The sequence below is a fragment of the Pteropus alecto genome, unplaced genomic scaffold (genome assembly GCF_000325575.1).
Source record: "Pteropus alecto unplaced genomic scaffold, ASM32557v1 scaffold40, whole genome shotgun sequence".
Lineage (NCBI taxonomy): Eukaryota > Metazoa > Chordata > Mammalia > Chiroptera > Pteropodidae > Pteropus > Pteropus alecto.
In genome coordinates this window covers 21172284-21189194 of record NW_006431919.1, presented here as the reverse complement: position 1 = coordinate 21189194, position 16911 = coordinate 21172284, and the positions used below count along the sequence as shown (strand labels likewise).

The following is a 16911-nucleotide window of genomic DNA, read 5'->3' as shown; positions in this document are numbered from 1 at the left end:
ACGGGCCACCACCAGCCTCCTGCTCCTTCCAACAGATCTACTACCGGGAGGCAGACGGCCAGAACGGAACGGAGAAGATGAAGGTCCTGTTCCTGCCAGAGACCACGGTGAAGCTGAAGAACCTGACCAGCCACACCCGCTACCTGGTCAGCATCTCGGCCTTCAATGCCGCCGGAGACGGGCCCCGGAGCGACCCACAGCAGGGGCGCACCCATCAGGCTGGTAGGAGCCCCTCGCCGTTCCCAGGCCTCGCGGCACATGGCTCGGAGGGCAGCCCCCGTTCCCGCCGTGGGCACAGCTCTCTGCTCCGCCCGTCCCTACGCCGGCCCTCGGCGGAGCGGGGAGCGGGGATTTTTTTTACGGCTGTCCCCAGGGCCCGGCCTCTCGCTGGTCCCGGAGCTAGCTGAGACGTGCCAGCCGGACATGAGCCGTGCGTGCTTCTCCCTGGAGCCCTCCGGGTGGGGGGTGGAGGGCTTTGCGCCCACACCTGGGCCTCGCTCAGCCAGCAAGGCCCGTCCCAGCTCCCTCGGGGACCTCCTCTCCGTGTCACCAGCTAGTGACCCGTCCCAGCTCCCTCGGGGACCTCCTCTCCGTGTCACCAGCTAGTGTGCGCAGTCCAGAGCTGGGGCCGTGAGCTCCTTGCGGTTGAGCCCAGGCCAGTGTCGGTCACTCCCCTGGGTTTGGGGGCCACAGACCACCCTGGGAAACAGCTCTCCAGCCATCTCAGACACGTGGCCAGGCCAGGTCCGAGAGCGTGGACGGGCTGTGCTGGCAGTGGGGGCGGGGCCCGTGGCCTCGGTGCCTCACGCAGGGCGTGGTGCGTGTTCCGAGCGCTCACCCACCTTCCGGCGCACCACGGGTTCCTGGTGGCCTGGCCCCTGCCATGAAGCTGTCAGGTGCCCTGAGGGACGGCGGCCTGGGCCGGGATCCCAGGGGCCCGAGGGGCTCCATGTGGGTCCTGGGGGGCCTAAGGCCAGAGAAGGGAGGTTAGGGGCCAGCAGGGACAGGGCCCACCTCATTCAGGGCTACCTGACCTGTTGCGTGTCCGGCCAGCTAACGCCCTCCCGAGGTGATTCATCTGGGGATAGGATGCTGAGCGTCACTGTTCCCATGGGTGAGCGTGACCAGCTTGCAAGGATCACCTCCTCTGGGCCTCGTCCAGCAGCCCAGACGGGCCGTGGGGACTCTGAGTGGAAGGACGTGGGCAGCCCTGTGGGCAGAGAGGAGGGGCAGGGGCCGCGTCAGGGCGCTGCGGGCCTGGCAGGTCACTGGAGGTGGGACAGAAAGGGGGACGCGGTGCCAGTTCAGCGGTCCTTCCTGAGCACCGAGGGGAGCCAGCCTTACCCAGACCACGGGGGCGGGGCGGGCGAGCAGGGCCGGCGGGCGCGTGGCCTCCGCGTGTGCGATCGTCCTCCCGCTCAGGACAGCTCCTCGGCTGCGCTTCCTGCAGGCCAAGCGGGACACTCCGAGGTGGCAGTGCCACGTGGCCTGTCAGGCGAGGCTGGGAGGGACGTCCCCTGAGAGTGCCACACCCACGGGGGAGGGGAGGATGGGTGGGCAGAGCCTTCGGCCATCAGGGAGCCAGCTCCCCACCGTGAGGCCTGGCCCCCCGTGAGGACTGGGGTCCCCCACAAGGGCTGGGCCACCTCATGAGGACTGTGGCCGCCCTATGACGGCTGGGGCCCCCCCATGAGGACTGGGCCCCCCCATGAGGACTGGGCTATCCCCTTGTAAGGACCGGGGCCCCCCAGAAACCGCCCCATGAGGACTGGGCCCCCCCATGAGGACTGGGCCATCCCCTTGTAAGGACCGGGGCCCCCCCGACCCGCTCCAGAAACCGGAGCGACTGCTTTTCATTTTCTGTGTCCGTCTCTTTCCTGCCTTCGTCACTGTGTCTCTGGAGTGCCTTTGTGTTCCTCTGCTCTGCTCGGGAAGGCCTGCGTTTCTGATTGGTCCTGGAGAGTTCAGAGATGATCGATAACTCTCCTTTTCATCAGATGGTGCTTAGACGTTTACCGAGTTGAAAACAGCCTCTAATGACGCGTTTGCTCCTCACGGAGGCACGTATGCAGATGGCCCGCGAGGGCTTCAGTGGACGTTCTTTGTGTTCTGTCCTCCAGCTCCTGGGACCCCCAGCTTCCTGGCGTTCTCAGAAATAACGTCCACCACACTCAACGTTTCCTGGGGGGAGCCGGTGGCCGCCAACGGCATCCTGCAGGGCTACCGAGTGGTGTACGAGCCCCTGGCCCCTGTCCAAGGTGAGGCCCGGCGGGGGGGAGGGCAGCCTCGCAGGGCACGGCTCTGCACAGACCACGGAGTCCGGTGGCCGGAAGCTGGGCCAGGGCCTGGGCCTGAATCCCGATCCCAGCACAGCGTCTAGGGGCCTGGGACGTGTACACCCCTTGACCCAGTCTCTTTAATTCCCATGACCCTCTTCTGTTCCCCCTGAGACTTCGGTACTTGTGGGTGCCGACGGGGCCACCTCGGGACCCTGAGTGGGACCACAGAGGGCAGCACGGGCCGATCAGGTGCATGGCATCCTGGGGGAGGCGCCGATGGCCCGCTGCGCTCAGGCACATCCCTGCTGCCACCCCTCGTTCAGCCACTCGCCCACGAGTGGTCATTGAGCACCTGCTGTGTGCCACGCGCCAGTCTGGGTGCTGGGGTCTGTGAGCGCAGGACAGCAGCAGCCTTAACCGACTCGTTCGTCAAGGTCCGGACCCTCCCTTCCCTCGCCCGTGAGGAGCAGCACACGGTTGGACACAGCGTCAGAGTGAGCGGCGTGCTGAGCACAGAGCAGGGAGCAGAGCGTGGGGCACAGGGACGCCTGAGTGACAGGGAGGGCCCGGGCACACACAAGTCCCGGGGAAGAGCCTCCCGCGAGCCTGGCTCCCGCAGAGGCCCTGAGCGGGGCGGGGCTCGGCGTCCTCCCCGGCCGGAGCTGGACGAGCTGGACGAGCGAGGGTCGTGCGGGGCGCCTTCCTGCTGCAGGCAGGGCCGTGTCACGCCGGGCCCCGGTGGGAGCCGAGTGACAGGGTCCGAGTGATGTGCCCCCAGGTCCCCCCAGCCAAACACCTCAGTCGAATGCCGTGGGAGGTAAAGAGGGGGCATCGATTAGCTGCGAACTTCACGGGATCGATCAGAATCGCAGGCGCTCCGAGAGCAGGGCACGTGTTTCAACGTGAAGAAGCCTGAGAGGAGAAACGACAGAGGCCTGAAAATGGGCAGCGACGGAACCAGGGCGTGGACCGCGGGGCGCTTCGGGGGGGTGGCGGCGTCCCCGGAGGCCCGGGCGGACGGAGGCCCGTGGGTGCCGGGGGCACGTGGCAGCGACCCGCCGTCGCTGGTGCTGTGTCGATTTCTTACACGTCCCCCTCTCCGCTCCCCTCGCCCCGCGACGTGCTGGCCGGGGGCTCGCGGTGGGCCGAGCTCTGTGGTGCCGGAGAATGGGGTCGAGCCCGGGCAGGTCCCCAGGTCGCAGGCACGGACAGCCTGTGAAAAACACAGGCGTCGAGCAGCCAGGGGCGAACGTGTAGAAGGGCCGGCTCGCCGTTTAAAGCCGTGACGAAAGTTTCCTTTTAAAAGAAGTGCGTCCAAGGGAAGCAAGGACCGGACTCGAGGAAACGCACGCCGGCTCTGGGTTTCGTTCCGTCAGATCTGAGAGGCCGCTGACCGTAAGGTTCGCTGTCATCCGGCGAAGTGTGAGGGGAGCAGATGCTTCGGCACACCGCGGCCCAGCGCCTCCGTGCCATCCGCTCCGGAGGGGTGACGCCGTGAGGGGGGAAGCGTCGCGGACGTCGGTGGGCAGTGCAGGCGACACGGGGACCTGGCTTGTAAGCGGCAGGAGGGCCCGGCACGGCCCTGAGTTAGCCCGGCCACACGCTGCACATTCTCACGCTGCGCATTCTCTGCAGGACCGAGCTCCAGTCTGGGGCCCGGGCGGCCGGGGCACGGCGGGGAGAAGGCCGGGAGTGGCCCAGAGGGGACATGCGCCGCTCCCGCTCATGCAGCAGTGAGAAGGGCCGTGAGCTGCTCGGCCGTTCCTTGCACGCACGCACGCACGCACGCACGCACGCAGGCACACGCGGGACCCACGAGGCTGGATTCCTGACGCCGGTTCAAGGAGAGCAGCCCACCAGCGCCGTTCAGTGAGAGAGGGTGGCCACGAGCCCTGGTCCCTCCTCGTCACCGGCGGTGAGCACCTGCACCTCCTCGAGTGTGCGACTTCCTCCGCTGGCCGGACTCGGCTGCCGCGGGCTCGCGGGGCAAAGCCCTCCGGAAGCTCCGCCTGCTCCTCTGGGCCTGTGGCCTGGCTGGTGCTCCCGTGTCGGCAGAAGGGACTTGCTCTTCAGGCAGGACCGTCACCGTGATCTTCCCGGGGGCAGGCACTGGGGCCTGGGTGGGCCCCATGACGCCCCTGCTCTGCACACGGTCCCCCTGAACCCCACGGGCTCGTGCAGCGGCTCCCCACGCCCCCTGCCTCTCCTCCCAGGAGGGTAGCCAAGAGGGTGGCCACGTGTTCATGTCACAGCCATGTTGGCTCCATTCGGAGGTTCCGTTTTAGTCTCGGCTCGTCGTGCGCTGCCCATGTCGACCCCCACAGACAGGGTCCCCCAGGCTTGCTGACGGGCAGGCAGCGTTCACCTAGCACTCACCCCAAGCCAGGCGATCTGCCCAAGCCCCGGCCGCAGCCCCGACACAGGGCCGGGTTTACCCTCATCGTGACACAGACTCGTCGGGCTCGGAGCCCTCAAGACGTCTGCCCAGGGCCCGGAGTCCGAGAGCCCCGGAGAGGGGCGGGCTCTGACCAGGTGGTCTGGACAGAGCCACGTCACGGGGAGGACCTGTGTCCCTGCAGCCGAACGTGCCGGTGGCTGGCGCAGAGGCAGCGGCAGCAGCAGTCCAGGCTGCGGCCACTCTGTCACGTGACAGCTGGTGGAGTCGCTTCAGCCACAGCCGTCTTCGTGTCTTTCACGAGTAACAACACGGTCTGTCACATCACCAGCATCGTCTCCGTCTGTGGAGGGGCCTGGCCTTCAGCCCGGGTGTCCTGGTTTTGGCAGTGAGCTGTGGAAGGGGAGCAGGGATAGGTCCGGCGGCCTGTCCAGCCCTGGCTGAGCTGTCTCCACACCCCCGTCTGTCTGTCCCCAGAGGCCCAGCCCCTCCTCACCCAGCGGGGGCCGGGCCCCTGAGTGGGGGTCTCCTGGGAAGACCCAGCCCCACCCGGTCACTGCCTGATCTGCAGCAGGGAGCCACGAGCGTCTAACCCTGAGGGCATCCACGCACCCCAGAGAGTCCCAGAACGTGACAGCAAACGTGATGGACACACCGGGCGTCTTTACTTAGGGACAGAGCTGCGTTAACTCTCATAGTGACACTGGTTCTTCTGTGAAGATTGCCGAAGACACGATGCATATGGTCAGACAGATGGAGGCGTGTGTATGGTGAAGACTTAAAAAAAAACACTTGTACAACAGTGATGTCACCCACAAGTGGCTCCTCACCCAGGTGTGGGCAGAGGAGGGACACCTGCCGACTCCAGTCCAGGGCGGGAACGGACATGGCAGCATCGAGCAGGGCCAGAGGGCCCCGCAGTCCCCACAGGACACAGCCTGGCTCCTCCCGTGTGTGACCAGAGGCCAGCTCCTGGTCCAAGGGGAGCACCGAGCCCCCCGCCAACACACACACACCCAGCACCGAGCCTCATGCCGCGCTGAGCCACATTCGTGGAAATCCAATATTATGGCAGAGTTATTTTTATGTTTTTTAAAACGTTTTAAACTGTAGTATTTTATGTGATCGCACCCTGAGGCTTTGTAGTGCAGGGCACGGTTCACAAATTGACTAAATAAATAAGATTCTGACATAATTGAGTCGGGGAGGCCAGCCCAGCTCTACCTCCTCATGGGATAAAATGCACAAAATCTGTACATGAGTTTGTTTCTGCCCTGGGAAAAGCAAGGCCTTTCTTTCCCCCCAAAAAGAGGCTGCTATCCAGAACAGCTGGCTCCCCAGCGGGACCCGACGCGCGCCCGTCAGCGTCCGGGAAACCCCTTCTGGAGCGAGGCGAGGCGAGGGTCAGGCTCTCCAGGCAGAAATGGCCGTTTCTCTACAGAAGAACCCAGATTTAGGGGTCCCTCAAAAGCAGTCAGTACTGCCCCAAAGTACCTTAGAACGACGTGGCTGGATCGGCGTCTCGTACAAGGCGTGACGTGGACACGGGCACCGCGCGGAGGCAGCTCGGAGGCCGCAGGCTGGTGGCGGGCGGGGCCACCGCGGGCGAGGACACACTCAGGCTCTTCTGAGGTCAGGGCTGCGCTGGGACTGAGGGGGAGGCACCTCAGCACCGGGGACCCGCGGGCGCCGACCCCGCACGTGGCCGGACCGAGGACAGCTCTGCGCTCCAGGCACCGCTCCTCCGTGGGAGCCGTCCCCACGAGGACGAGGACGTCCGGGACGCGGCCGCCGGCCATGGGAGCGCTGCGAAGCCGCCGTCCAGCGCTCATGGAGCTCTTTTTAAGATGCACCGTTTTCTAATGTGTTTAACCAAAGAGCTCCATTTTCCCATTTTCCTCTGGAAAATGCCGCATTTGTGTAATTTTCAGCGTCTATGCTCCTCTCGAAACGTTAAGTCACAACTTTCTAATTATTCCCGGCAGAAGCCGCGACACCCTTGCTGTCGTCTGTGTTGTCACGGCTCCCGGCGGCGCCTCAGGCCCACCGATGAGGTGGCGCGAGGTGCTGGCGACCAGTCAGGCCGGGGACCCTCCTGGGGGGAGCCCACATTTAACTCCCAGGCAGGTGACCCCACGTCGTGGGCCGTGTTCTCCCCGTGACCCGGCCAGGAAGCTGGCGGTCACCTGTACCGGTGACACAGGCACTTCAGAGCCCAGTGGGAGGGACCCCTCCAGAATGTCGTCGGGAGGCCCACCTGGGCACGGGGACGCGGCCTCCACGCAGCGCCCACAGCCCGGGCCCTGTCCCTCCCGTGTCAACAGTGACCCGTGGCCGCCTGTCCGTCCTGTTGCCAGGCGTGGTGCCTCCCGTTGTCGGGGCCCACGTATCAAGCTCAAACCCTAATCACACTTGTCTGCGCTGAGGATTGGCTACGGCCACCACCGAAGCGCCTCCGAACTGTGAGACGCGCTTCCTGAGCGAGCACGGGCAGCTCCCTCACGGCCCCGTCTCTGCCCTGCGGGTCTAGGGGTGAGCAAGGTGGTGACCGTGGACGTGAAGGGGAACTGGCGGCGCTGGCTGAAGGTGCGGGACCTCACCAGAGGCGTGACCTACTCCTTCCGCGTCCAAGCTCGAACCGTCACCTACGGGCCCGAGCTGCAGGCCAACGTCACCGCTGGGCCTGACGAGGGTAAGTGGCCCCCGCTTGGGCCCACCGCCTCGCGGCACCGTTTAGGGACTGTCCACACTCCGGGACGCGCTGCCAGCTGGCCCGGAGCCGGCACGGACGTGGGACGGCTGGGCAGCACGGGTGTCACAAAGGCCTGCGTGGGTGGGGACCCCGCAGGGCTGGTCAGACCTGCGGAGCGAACCCGTAGGTGTTAGGTGTGGAGAGTTTTGGTTTGTTTTCTGAAGAAAAAAAAAAAATTAGAAGAAATAAGTGAATTTGATGTTTCAAATAAGATGCATAGGAAAATTTATTTTCACTGTCATGAGGAGCAGCACGCAGCTTCCCACGTAAACTGTCTTGGCCTTAAAAGTGGTCGCTGACCCGGGGGCGGCGAAGGCAGGCCGTGCCATGGGCGGAGGGTGGGGGCACAGCACCGGGCACTGGGCGTGTGTCGTCTCTGAGTTCCCGTCAGCCCCCACTTCAGAGCAGGCCACGTGCGAGGGGGAGCCGCCTGCCCAGAGAGAGCGGCCCCGATCCGCCCTCCTCCCCGTCTCATCCCACAGGCTCCCCCGGTCCCCCGAGAGACGTGGCGGTCACCAAGTCCGCCTCCGAGCTGACGCTGCGGTGGAGCGAGGGGCACACCGGCCGGGCGCCCACCACGGGCTACGTCATCGAGGGCAGGCCCTCAGGTAAGGGTGGCGGGCGGGAGCGGTGTCCCCGGGGAGGGTAGTGTGTAATCCCAGGGCCAGAGCTCCCAGCAGCTCCCCAGCGACCCGGGCCGGGGTGTCTTGCGGAGTGAGAGGGACCTTCCCCACCGGGCCCCCCCTCGTCTCCGTGACCACGGCTGTGACGTCCGGCCACGTCACGCCTCCCAGGGAGGATGGCCGCCCTGCCCAGGTCCGTGTGCGTGGGCACTCGGGGACACGTGAGGACATTTTCCACTCATCAGTGAGACCCCAGGGTGTTCTGGGGGGCACCTCGGGGTTCTGAGCCTTCGCTTCCTGGTGGAAAGCCTCCTGGTCACGTCTGAGCGGCCCATGCCTTCCTGGTGGCAGAGAGGTGGACACGTCACATCGTCCGCTCATCTCTCGGGCTTTGCGACAAGGTCTCGGATCCGCTCCCCACCCCACCCACCCCACCTCGCGAGGTCCCCCCTCCTTCCCGGCAGGCCCCGTAACTGCGGACATAGGTGACTGGGAAACGACCTCAGTGGGTGGATCGGGCGTGACCGCTAGACGCTAGGGGGTAGCAGCAGACCGGAGAGCCCTGGGCGTAGCCGCTGTGACCTCCGTGTGGCTGCACAGCCCGTGGAGGGTGTCGGGGACGCGCCCCGGAGGCAGATCCGCAGACCCCGCCACCCAAAGGACAGTGGCACTCGAGGCCACCGTGGGCCGCTGCTTGAAGACAGCACCCGGCAGAGAGGAGGGTCCCGACGCTGCGCACGCCACTGTGCCAGGCGCCCCTCCCCCACCAGAGACCGCTGAGAGAGCGCCCGTTATAAGTGCCTTCTAGAAACTTCTAAGGAGAAGCCTAGTACGTAGGATCAGAAGAAACTTTCTATTGAAAGGCGATATGAAAAATCCTTTGGCTCCAGTTCTCAAAGTCAGCTCGCCAGCCTGAGGGTTTCTGCTGACCAGGCACTCGGCCTGTTCCGAAAACAGGGTCGCAGGTCAGTGACTGGCCTGGGCTTGGCAGAGGCCGCAGTGGTCACTGGGTTCCCCCATACCCCTGAAAGCAGATGGCTCCCAGGATAGCCAGCCGAGTGCGTGCTGATAACACCGACTGTGGCGGGCAGCCTGGAGAACGTGGGGTACACCGCTCGCTCTGCTAACTTCACCAGGGGGCTCATGGGAGGACCCTGCAGACCGTGAACTCAGGAAGAAACACATTTTATCTTCACTAACGTCTTCCTGAAGTTCAGCACTTCCTTCCCTGATAAACACAGCTGTGTCGTTTGCCAGGCTGTGACCCAGCACCTCACACTGGACGGCTCAGGTGATAGGAGTTATTGTCCCAGGCTTGGCGGCCGACGTCTGGGGATGGGCTTGGGCAGGGATGGTTCCTTCTGAGGCCGGGCGGGGTCTGCCCAGCCTCTCCCAGCTTCTGCGCGTCGCTGGGCGGCCTCGGGGTGCCTCGGCTTGTGACGGCACGACCCAGCTGCCTTCCTTGTGGCGTGGCGTCCTGCCCTTTGAGTAAGGACACTGGTCGTCATCGACTAGGGCCCTTCTCAGGGACCTTGTCTTAACTCGATGACCTACAAAGAGCCTTTTTCCAAATAAAGCCTCACCCTAAGATGTTGGGGATTAGGCCTGGAACATGTGGATTTGGGGGACACGCGAAAGCAGGTGCCGAACCTGGGAACCTGTCAGCAGCAGAAACAGCTGCGTCCGAACACGTTCCGCCTGCGGCAGACGGTCCACGAGGTCGTTCGCCGTCGTTGGCACGGTGAAATCGCGGGCGTCCGCGGAGTCCTGCTGTCCCGGGCTGTCCGGAGCCGCCCCGGGGTGAGGCTACGCCCGCGACTCTCCTCCACATCCTGCAGAGAGCCAGGGGCTCAGCGAGGACGGAGGAAACGCACGGCCCCGCAGCTCTGGCACGGCGGGAGGCAGACACCTCCCCGTGCTCACCGGCGTCCCCAACCGACTGGTTTCCGTTGAGGGAAAAGGTGGAAACCAGCACGTCTGGGCCGGAAAGACCTGCTGGGACTGGAGAAGACCGCTCTCCTCAAGGATCCTCGACGGAGGCGCTTCCTTCTACTTCGAAGGCAGAGAGACGGAGTCTGTATGCTTTAAAGACGAGCCAGCCGGCGGGGAGCGGCGGGGAGCCGGCCCTGGCCCGCAGGTTCTCACTGGGCGCCCCTCCCGAGGCAGGCGGGGTCGCAGGGGTGTGACCGGGCTGTGACCGACTTGGAAATACCTTGCAACCTGTGTTTCTCGGGCTCGCCCACCCTCTCACCTCTCAGGTGGGGTTTTTCCCACAGTTTCAGTGAAGAGAATCCCCGTGGGGTTCTCTCAGGTGTCTAAGAATGGGGGCGGGCCCCGCAGACAGGCCTGATTTGGGCGCCAGCCTCCGCCATGACGTCACAAGGAGGGCCACGCCCTCGTGCCAGCAAGGCCATTCCTGTCATCGGGCATCGGCCCCCGGGGTGTGGCTTCGCCACTCATGGTTTTCCCAGCATGGTGACGCAGGCACCCCCTAAGCGGGGAAGGACCGGGGTCCCCTGAGCTTCCGGGGGGCTGAGCCTCACCTGGGGCTGGACAGCTGGCTGAGTCGGTCCCTGAACCGCCTTTCAAAACACAGGGGCCGCTGTCCTCAGGCGCCGACTGAGGAAACCCAGGCCCGGGGGATTGTCCTGTTGCCCAGAAAATCAGTCACGCGAACCTCGTTATGCCTAATAGCTCCGCGGGGTTACTCCTGCCCCCTAATCCGTGGAGCTCCCTTTCTCGAGCACTGACTTCCTTGATATTTGACGGCACAGTACGAACGAGAAGAACGACCCGCGGAGAGCGAAGTGGGCTCTTCGAAGACGGGCAGGTTTTCCTCGCCCCGTCAGAGTCACGGCCGCGGCGTAAACGTCAGGGTGGAGAAATAGTCCAGGGAATCGTAAGCGAGGACTGAAATGCTGAGTGTGCTCATTTTGGAAAAAAAGAATTAAGCCGAATAAAAATGCTAATTCAGAAGGAAGCCGCTCAGCGTGAATGGATTGCTAAGTACGTCGTCCGGGCCGAGATGCTGTTTCAATATTTTAAAACGTTTTTGTGAAAAATGCGCACAATTCCTGGCGCGGTGACAGAGTGCGCAAAATAAAACGGGGCCTTCCGGGCCCGGCCGAGGACGGGGACGGGACTCTCGTGCTCGGGCAGCAGGACGGCAGTCCCGAAGCGGCCACGCGGCAGGCTGTCCGGGCGTGGGAACGCCCAGCGGTCGGCGCGCGGCCCTCACACTCTTCCTCCCTGAATCCCAACGCCGTCGAGCCGCGTCCCGTGTGAGGGGCCTGCGCTTCTTGCTGTTTTTAGGGGGAGAACACCGCACGACGCATCCGGCGCCGAGAGCTCCTAGGACAGCCACGTGCTCACGGAGGGCGACATGAGATGCCCGGGTTACTGGTTCCGGAAGCCCGCAGGGCCCCGCGGAGGCCGGGGATGCAGAGAAGGATGGGGAGGGAGGGGACACCATTGCGTCTGCAGGTACATGTTGAACTCTTGGGAACTCGAGGGCGGGGGCTGTGGAGACACAGGTGGGCGTGCAGAGGGGCGCGCTGGAGCCCGGTGGCGGAGGCAGCCGCGTCTCCCTGGACTGTGGGAGTGGGTCAAGGTTGGCCTCCAAAGATGAGTCCGGAACCGTGACCTTGTCGATTCTCCTCCATCCCCGCCCGCCATAGACCACAAACAGCTCGCCGAGAACCGAAGTCCCACCTGATGCCCTAATGGGCGGAGCGGGGTCTGACACCGAGGTACTGGGGAAGGAAAGTGAGGATGAATTGGTGAGGAGAAGGGGCCGCCAGGCCCTGAGGCCGACGGAGTGGCGTGTGCAGAGAAAACGTGCCCTCTGCCAAACGCTGAGTGGAAGCCACACGCATAACCCTCAAAATTTTAAGAGGAAAAGAGGCCTAAGCTCAGCTTGCCACTTCGACATCGGTGGTGGTAGTGAGTGTCTTGGTGAGAAACGGATGTAAACGTGGGTACTTAGAAATGAATGACCTCAGACGCGTGCCTTTGAAACGTCACTCGCATCCGTCCTCTCGTCAGCCGGTGACCCTACACTGCAGAGCCCGTCGCCGCGCACTCTAAGTCCTGTGCGAACGCGGACTTACACACGAGCAGTTTCCTCTGTTTGCTCTCGGGCTGATCCACTGGAGCGTGGCCGTTGTTTCCAGGTGTGTGGTGAGGTTGCTTTCCCGTCCGCCCTCCGCCCCGGGGACCGTCAGCTCCGCGTGCGCGCATGTCCGGTCGTGCCCGGGCCCCCGAGGCCCTCCCCGCTCTGTAGACGAGACCACATACCTGCGCCTGGACAGGAAGGCGTAACTCACAGAGGGTCGCTGCGTCGAATGATCCTCCTGGGATTCTTTCTGCCGCTTTTACCAACGACCCCCTTAGGGTTTGGTTTACATTTGATTTTACAGACGCTCACGCAGCGTAGGCTGGCTGCGTGGACAGCAGTGTCCTAGTACTTTATAAAAGCTAACTCGTTCAATCCGCACAGGGAACTGGGGTGTAGACGCGTTCGCGAGCTCCAGTGCGCAGAGGGGGCACAGAGAGGTCGCGTGCTCTGCCCGAGGTCACACGGCCAGTGCGGGGAGAGGGCGGGCCGTGCACCAGGCTGTCTAGCTCCAGGCCCCGTCCTTCAGTCAGGACACCGTGCTACCCTGAGGGTCTCGATGACGGGCGCTGCCGCCCACGGGCCCTCGGCCCTGTCGCTGGGCGCTCACGCCCGGACCCACTTGCCTCTTCTGTTCCCGGCACGCCAATTTTCTGGCTTTGGTTTCAATTTCAGAGTCTCCTTGTACGTCAGGGTTTAAGCAAATTAAGTGTGTATTTTTACCATGGTGAAACATGCAGAACGTGAAATGGACCATTTCACCATTTTTACGGGCGCGGTTCCGTGGCAGTAAGTAAATCCGCCCTGTGGTCTCCGGAACTTTCTGGCCTTCTTCCTCCCCCAGCCCCGGCACCCTCCCCTCCACCGTCTCTGCGACTGGGACCCCTCGACCCTCACGTAAGCGGAATCACACAGCATTTGTCTTTCGTGCCTGGCTCGTTTCGCTCGGCACACGGTCCTCGACGTGCAGCCTTGTGGGAGCGGGTGTCGGCCACCTGCCTCGCTGTCTGTCATCCGTCCTTCCGCGCACATCTGGGCGGCTCCCGCCTTCTGGCTCCTGTGACAAATGCCGCTTTGAGCACGGGCTGCCAGTACCTGTTCCACTTCACCGTGTGTTTCTAGTTTGCGCTTGTACTTGGTAGCACCTGGGCACAGGTTGAACAACACACCGGCCTTGGGGCAGGTGGGCTGCAGCTGCCCCACACAGGACGCACCCAGGTGCAGGCAGCAGCCAGCGAGCTGGGTCTGGGCGCTGCAGGCAGCACCCTGGGGGTGAGGGACCGCGGCCCTGGCGGGGTCGACCAGGCACGGCAGACCTCACGGTCCCGGCAGCCCCACACCAGTGGCCGCCGGCATCTTTGCTGCCACAGGGCGTGGCTTCAAGGAGCTGGAGCGCGGAGGGAACCGGCCCAGGCTCTGCAGAGAAGCCATGGCCGCCCTCGTTCCCAGCTAGCATGCGGGCGGGACACAGTGAGCACTCGAGCTCAGGGCCGCGGCCACTGTGCAGGGGCCCCATGGGGGGGCCAGTGGGCGGCCGGGGTCGGTCCCTGAGTGAGACATACGGTTAGTGGCCGGATGCACCCAGCGGGCAGTGACGTCAGCAAGCCCGGAGGGAGCCCTCTGTCTTAAATCAGAGATGAGATCTGAGTGGAGAGTGGGGAGTGGAGGGGAGGGCCTGGAATCCCCCAGCAGAATGTTCTGGAAAATGCCACCGCCCCCCACTTTGCAGCCATGGTAGAGTCCCCAGCCCTGGGCACCTCACCCAGCCGCTGACGCTCACTTCACTGCCCTCGGCCAGGGGGCCGCGAGCCGGCCGCAGGGCAGGGGCCTCCCGGGGGACAGGCAGCCCTCACGTCTGCTCTCGCTTCATGCCTCTCACAGACGAAGGCCTGTGGGACACGTTCGTGAAGGACATCCCACGGGGCGCCACGTCCTACACCATCGGCCTGGATAGGCTCAGGCCGGGAGTGACCTACGAGTTCCGGGTGCTGGCCGTGAACCAGGTGGGCTACGGGGAGCCCAGCAGCCCCTCCACGGCCGTGTCAGGTAGGGGCCTCTGGGAAAGCTCCTCGTGGGGGGGCGAGGGGGGCGGGATGGCATGGCGCCACCGTGGGAAGGAAGGGGACAGCGCCGTGCTGCCTGCGGGCTCACCAGCAAGGCCTGTGCTCCCACTGGGAACAAAAGATGGGTCATGTCACGCCCCCGGGGTCGTAGGGTGTGACGGCCTGAAAACTGGCCCGTGGGTTCAGAACGCTGCCACCTCCTGAGGATCCCCCGGTAGGCACCCACTTCCGTCGCCCAGTGGGGTAGTTGGTGGCAGGGAGACGCGTTTGCTGTGGGTGGTGGCTCTGGGCCCCACCATGACAGGCTTCCTGCTCGTCCGGTGCCCGATGCCCCGGCCAGCCCCGCTGCAGGAGGCACGTGGGACGTACCGGGTGGGAACCCAGGGCCCCCTGGCACCTTCCAAGAAATAATTTTCATTTTTCTGCTCTTAGTAGACAGAATAAAACATGAGAAAAAAGTGTTTTCTTTCAAAGCAACTTTTAAATGCAACCTTGTCTATTCATCTCTCAAAAGAAACGTCTAAAAATGGGGCCCGTCCCACTCGAAGTAAATAAAACGCAGCCCCAGCTCGCAGGGCCCTGGTGTGTGGGAGGCTGCCCGCCGGACAGGCACACCCAGCGGGCACCTGTGCCAGGGGTGTCTGCAGGGGGTGGGGCCGAGCGTGGGGTGTGAGCAGGGGTCAGCTCAGAGGGCCTGGTGGCCGTGGGCTGTCCCCATAGCTCACGCCGGGTGCTGAAGGCTGTGGGGCCACTAGTGTCCATCCTGGAGCCAGTACTCTGGTGCGACATGAAGAATCGGTTTGATCGGAAAGTGGTCGTGCTGGCTGGCGGGGCGGCCGAGGGCCCCAGGCAGATGGCAGTGGGGACGGAGAAGGCGCGGGACTTGGGGGGGAAGCCTGGGGAGAGAGGACATCGGGGCACTTTCGTCCCCCGCTAACCCAGACGGCGTTTGTAAGCGGCTGAGGCTGGCAGACAGGGGCACGGAGGGCCGTGCTGACAACGAGGTCGAGCCAAGCGCTGGGACAGCGAAGTCCCTGGTCGGGGGTGGCCGGGGCCGAGAGGCCTTGGGTCTGGTCCCCGAGCGGGTGGCAGAGGGCGCACTTCCTTCCTGCCGGGGGGTCGGGCCCCCAGACCAGACAGCGTTCCACCTCCCTGTGACCCGGGTGATGGGCGGTCGGCTGAACGTGGGGTGTGCACCAAGCTCACTGTGTGTCCGAATCTGCCCTCAGCTCAAGTGGACACCCCGTTCTACGAGGAGTGGTGGTTCCTCCTGGTGATGGCGCTGTCCAGCCTCGTCGTCCTGCTGCTGGTGGCGTTCGCCCTGGTCCTGCACGGGCAGAACAGGAAGTACAGGAGCTGCAGCACAGGTGTGACCGTGCGCCCGGCCCTTCTCCCCACTCCCCCTGCCCGCCCACGCCGCCCTGCCACGGGCCTCAGGCGATGAGATGGGTGCGCCCGGCCCCTCGAGCAGGCGCCGCCCCCGCCCACCCCCGCCCGCGTGGGCCAGGTCCTGGGGCCTGACTCTGACCCCTTGCTCGACCCTCGCTCAGCTGCAGTCATGGTTTAGAATCCGATTAGGAAGTGTGAGCATCGAACAGGTGACATGAACAGGTGACATGTCGCGGCACTCAGCACCGCGACGGCGATGGCCAGGGACAGCTTGGATTTGGGCGTGGCTCGCAGGAGTCAAGGAAACATGGCGGTGGCCCCGCCTGTCTCACAGGCCATGTCTGGCCCTTGCCGCACGGCCCGCGGCCCAGCTCTGAGCCCCCCGGGGGCTGGGCCACCCCTGCACCCCCAGCACGCGCTCCAGACGTGGCGCATAGGGCTGCTCTGTGGGGTTTGCTGCTGGGCGGGTGTCTGTCCTTAGAGGAAGGGACAGAGGGACATGGGGCAAAGCCAGCCACCAAAGAGCCCCCCACGGCACGACTCCATTTGTAGGAAGGTCAGGAACGGATGTTTCTGGAACACAGGACAGTGTCGCCTCTCGGTGGAGACGCCTGAGCAGAGAGGGTGCCTGGGGGGCCCTCGGGGCTGAAACGCCACTGCAGGCACTTAAGATCAGGACGCTTCACGCGCTTCATCCCCTCGGTGTTTAAAGACTTGTCACGGTTAACAGAAGACCACTCCCTCCCACGACCAGAACGTAGCTGCGCCCAGCGTGGCCTCTCTATCCCAGGCAGCAGCGTCCCACAGCTGTGGCTGGGGCCGGGACGTGGCAGTCCCCCGGGGCCACCGGGGCCACAGCCCAGGACCTGTCTGAAGCCACCTCCCCATCTCCTACCAGCTCATCTGTCCTAGGCAGGCTGCTCCGAGGCGAGGCTCGCCTGCAGACAAGCGCCCCCTCGAGCTGCCCTGTTAGCCCTCTGGGCCCGCAGGGGGCCAGCTGCCGGCTCCATCGCCAGGGGCCGAAAGGGTTAATAACTCCAGGCCCTGCCTCACCACTCACTTCGTAGCATTAAGCGCTTCATCCCTCCAAGAAAGGATTTACTTTTTCTGTGTAAATTCACTTCTAACAAGTGTTCCTAAATCAGATTTTATTCCCGTGGGATTTACAGCGTATGACTGGCACATCGTCTCCCTGAGTTACTGCTCTCACAGAACCCTGTGTCTGCCCAGGGGCCCTCCCCGCCTCTCATCCCCCTCCCCATCTGGAGGGCAGCCCCGAAAAGGCAGGGCAGCCGT

The 16911-nt window shown here is 64.4% G+C and overlaps 1 protein-coding gene across 1 annotated transcript in view; it reads left to right on the top strand.

Annotated features, from left to right (window-relative positions):
- SDK1 (sidekick cell adhesion molecule 1) overlaps positions 1-16911 on the top strand; it is a 398446-nt gene that overhangs the window by 338958 nt on the left and 42577 nt on the right. Inside the window, exons 42-47 of the mRNA XM_025043174.1 lie at positions 36-222; positions 2121-2258; positions 7205-7366; positions 7909-8034; positions 14045-14209; positions 15456-15593. Of these exons, the coding sequence (XP_024898942.1) occupies positions 36-222; positions 2121-2258; positions 7205-7366; positions 7909-8034; positions 14045-14209; positions 15456-15593 (916 nt within the window). The remainder of the gene's footprint in view (positions 1-35; positions 223-2120; positions 2259-7204; positions 7367-7908; positions 8035-14044; positions 14210-15455; positions 15594-16911) is intronic.